The 3,739-nt window shown below is 40.7% G+C and overlaps 1 protein-coding gene across 1 annotated transcript in view; it reads left to right on the forward strand.

Annotated features, from left to right (window-relative positions):
- LOC307027165 (intraflagellar transport protein 172 homolog) overlaps window positions 1–3,735 on the forward strand; it is a gene marked incomplete at both ends in the record, with an annotated part of 23,423 nt that extends 19,688 nt beyond the window's left edge. Inside the window, 3 exons of the mRNA XM_079695357.1 lie at window positions 5–115; window positions 1,877–1,996; window positions 3,715–3,735. Coding sequence (XP_079551483.1) covers window positions 5–115; window positions 1,877–1,996; window positions 3,715–3,735 — 252 coding nt within the window. The remainder of the gene's footprint in view (window positions 1–4; window positions 116–1,876; window positions 1,997–3,714) is intronic.
- Between the last annotated feature and the right edge of the window lie 4 nt (window positions 3,736–3,739).

Genomic DNA, 3,739 nt, shown 5'->3' on the forward strand with positions numbered 1-3,739 from the left:
CCAGAACTTCAACATCTACAAGCGGCTGTTCCTGGATCTGATCAACCTCCCCGAAACTGACGGACCCGAGTCTTACCGGATGTGGGCCGACCTCCGCAACTTCCTGCTGCAGCTGGTAAATCACAGGAGGGTCCATTTTACAGCTGACAAAAACACCATGTCTCTTCTACGTCAACATGTGTCCCCTCTTCTCCATGTCTCTTCTACATCAACATGTGTCCCCTCTTCTTCATGTCTTTTCTACATCAACATGTGTCCCCTCTTCTTCATGTCTCTTCGACATCAACATGTGTCCCCTCTTCTCCATGTCTCTTCTACATCAACATGTGTCCCCTCTTCTTCATGTCTCTTCTACATCAACATGTGTCCCCTCTTCTTCATGTCTCTTCTACATCAACATGTGTCCCCTCTTCTTCATGTCTCTTCTACATCAACATGTGTCCCCTCTTCTTCATGTCTCTTCGACATCAACATGTGTCCCCTCTTCTCCATGTCTCTTCTACATCAACATGTGTCCCCTCTTCTTCATGTCTCTTCTACATCAACATGTGTCCCCTCTTCTTCATGTCTCTTCTTCATCAACATGTGTCCCCTCTTCTTCATGTCTCTTCTACATCAACATGTGTCCCCTCTTCTTCATGTCTCTTCTTCATCAACATGTGTCCCCTCTTCTTCATGTCTCTTCTACATCAACATGTGTCCCCTCTTCTTCATGTCTCTTCTACATCACCATGTGTCCCCTCTTCTTCATGTCTCTTCTACATCAACATGTGTCCCCTCTTCTTCATGTCTCTTCTACATCAACATGTGTCCCCTCTTCTTCATGTCTCTTCTACATCAACATGTGTCCCCTCTTCTTCATGTCTCTTCTACATCAACATGTGTCCCCTCTTCTTTATGTCTCTTCTACATCAACATGTGTCCCCTCTTCTCCATGTCTCTTCTACATCAACATGTGTCCCCTCTTCTTTATGTCTGTTCTTCATCAACATGTGTCCCCTCTTCTCCATGTCTCTTCTACATCAACATGTGTCCCCTCTTCTTCAGGTCTCTTCTACATCAACATGTGTCCCCTCTTCTTCATGTCTCTTCTACATCAACATGTGTCCCCTCTTCTCCATGTCTCTTCTACATCAACATGTGTCCCCTCTTCTCCATGTCTCTTCTACATCAACATGTGTCCCCTCTTCTTCATGTCTCTTCTACATCAACATGTGTCCCCTCTTCTTCATGTCTCTTCTACATCAACATGTGTCCCCTCTTCTCCATGTCTCTTCTACATCAACATGTGTCCCCTCTTCTTCATGTCTCTTCTACATCAACATGTGTCCCCTCTTCTTCATGTCTCTTCTACATCAACATGTGTCCCCTCTTCTTCATGTCTCTTCTACATCAACATGTGTCCCCTCTCTGGAAAGAGACTCTGAAAGTTTCAGGAACAAAGATTCTCTCTCTTTTTGATCCATTTCTATAAAAACCTGTCTGAAAATGAGCTGATCAGATTTTGGCCACTTTATGATGTCATAACGATGTTTTGTCTTGCGTAACCATTAGCCAATCAGCAACCAAGGTAACCCCCCCCACCTTATCACCTGAATCTCCTCCTTGAGCACCATTGTGTTCTTTTTAACCAAATGTCTCTCAGAGGGGCGTGGGGAGGGGCTCCTTATTTTCATCTAAAGTAACAGACAGAGAATCAGCACTTTGGAAACAGGGCTGAAACAGAGGGGATTATGGGTAATGCTGCAATGATCTATTTGCTGTTTCAGCCAATCAGAGACAGGCTCTGTATATTTCTGAGACCTGTGATACATTGATGAAAGACAGTATCATAGGGACCTTTAAGTGCATATGCTTTTTGTGTGTGTGTTTTCAGTGTGAGAACATGTCCAGGTCTGCTGAGGCTAACTCTCCGGCTCATGAGGACTTTGAGCAGATGCTTCTGATCGCTCACTACTACGCCACAAGATCTGCAACCAGAGGAGTCGCTCAGCTGGTACAATGAACTCTCTAGGATCACTAGTTTCACCTGCATCCAACCTGACTAAATACTAGATTTCTGTCATGGATCCAAAACCTTAGACACTCAAGACATAACAAGCTAGAACAACATAGAGACACAGACAAACTGCTGATTGAGGAAATGATTATTTTGTTGTTCAACAGTATAAGAGCCAGAATACTTGCGTCTAGTCCGCCAAGAGTATACTATGTGTCTGTCTGAAGAATAACAGAATCTCACAGGTTTTATACACTTCTTTTTAGTTTACACAGCTCTATACATTTGGACCTTTTACAATCACATGTTACAAGACCCTATGCTCAATAACCAGAGATGGCAAAAGTACACACATCCTTTACTCAAGTAGAAGAACAGATACTCGTGTTTAAAAGTACTCTGGTGAAAGTAGAAGTCCTGACTAAACTTCTTTACTCAAGTCAAAGTAAAGAGGCTTTGAAATGTACTTCAGTAAAAAGTACCCATAACTAGCAGCTGTTTTAAAGAGTACCTGACCTCCCTTTATATTAATAGAACAATAATGTCATTGTTAGCTAATGAATGTTTCCATGGTGACCAACGGCAACATGACAACGTTTCCATTGGTCCCTCTTCTTTAGAGAAGACCAGGAAGTGATGGATACACGGATCATGTTCAAATCAATAGGCACGCAATGACTCTAAATAATAATGATCACGCCACCAAACACACATTCAAACTAAAGGAACCAGCCTGTTTGGAAAATGAGAGAAGTAGAAAGTACAGGTATTTGAGTTCAACATGTAAGAAGTAGAAAGTACAGGTATTTGTGTTCAACATGTAAGAAGTAGAAAGTACAGGTATTTGTGTTCAACATGTAAGAAGTAGAAAGTACAGGTATTTGTGTTCAACATGTAAGAAGTAGAAAGTACAGGTATTTGTGTTCAACATGTAAGAAGTAGAAAGTACAGGTGTTTGAGTTCAACATGTAAGAAGTAGAAAGTACAGGTATTTGAGTTCAACATGTAAGAAGTAGAAAGTACAGGTATTTGTGTTCAACATGTAGAAAGTAGAAAGTACAGGTATTTGTGTTCAACATGTAAGAAGTAGAAAGTACAGGTGTTTGAGTTCAACATGTAAGAAGTAGAAAGTACAGGTATTTGAGTTCAACATGTAAGAAGTAGAAAGTACAGGTATTTGTGTTCAACATGTAAGAAGTAGAAAGTACAGGTATTTGTGTTCAACATGTAAGAAGTAGAAAGTACAGGTATTGAGTCAACATGTAAGAAGTAGAAAGTACAGGTATTTGTGTTCAACATGTAAGAAGTAGAAAGTACAGGTATTTGAGTTCAACATGTAAGAAGTAGAAAGTACAGGTATTTGTGTTCAACATGTAAGAAGTAGAAAGTACAGGTATTTGTGTTCAACATGTAAGAAGTAGAAAGTACAGGTATTTGTGTTCAACATGTAAGAAGTAGAAAGCTGTCAGAAAAATAAGTAGTGGAGTAAAGTACTGATACCAGAAAATGTACCTAAGTACAGTAAGCAAAATATTTGTACTCCACTACTTCCCACCTCTGTAATGAACACATTCATGGTACAAAGGTCTCTTTAGATAAACTGAGGGATGATACTCACGAGCATGACTTACAACACGTAATCATGTGGATTATTTCAATGTTTCAGTTTCTACGTTTGGAGCTACATAAAGTCTTGTTCCTCTGCTGTGTTTCAGGTGAGTCTCCCAGCCAGGCTGTCCG

Source organism: Notothenia rossii (genome assembly GCF_949606895.1).
Source record: "Notothenia rossii genome assembly, contig: scaffold_479, whole genome shotgun sequence".
Lineage (NCBI taxonomy): Eukaryota > Metazoa > Chordata > Actinopteri > Perciformes > Nototheniidae > Notothenia > Notothenia rossii.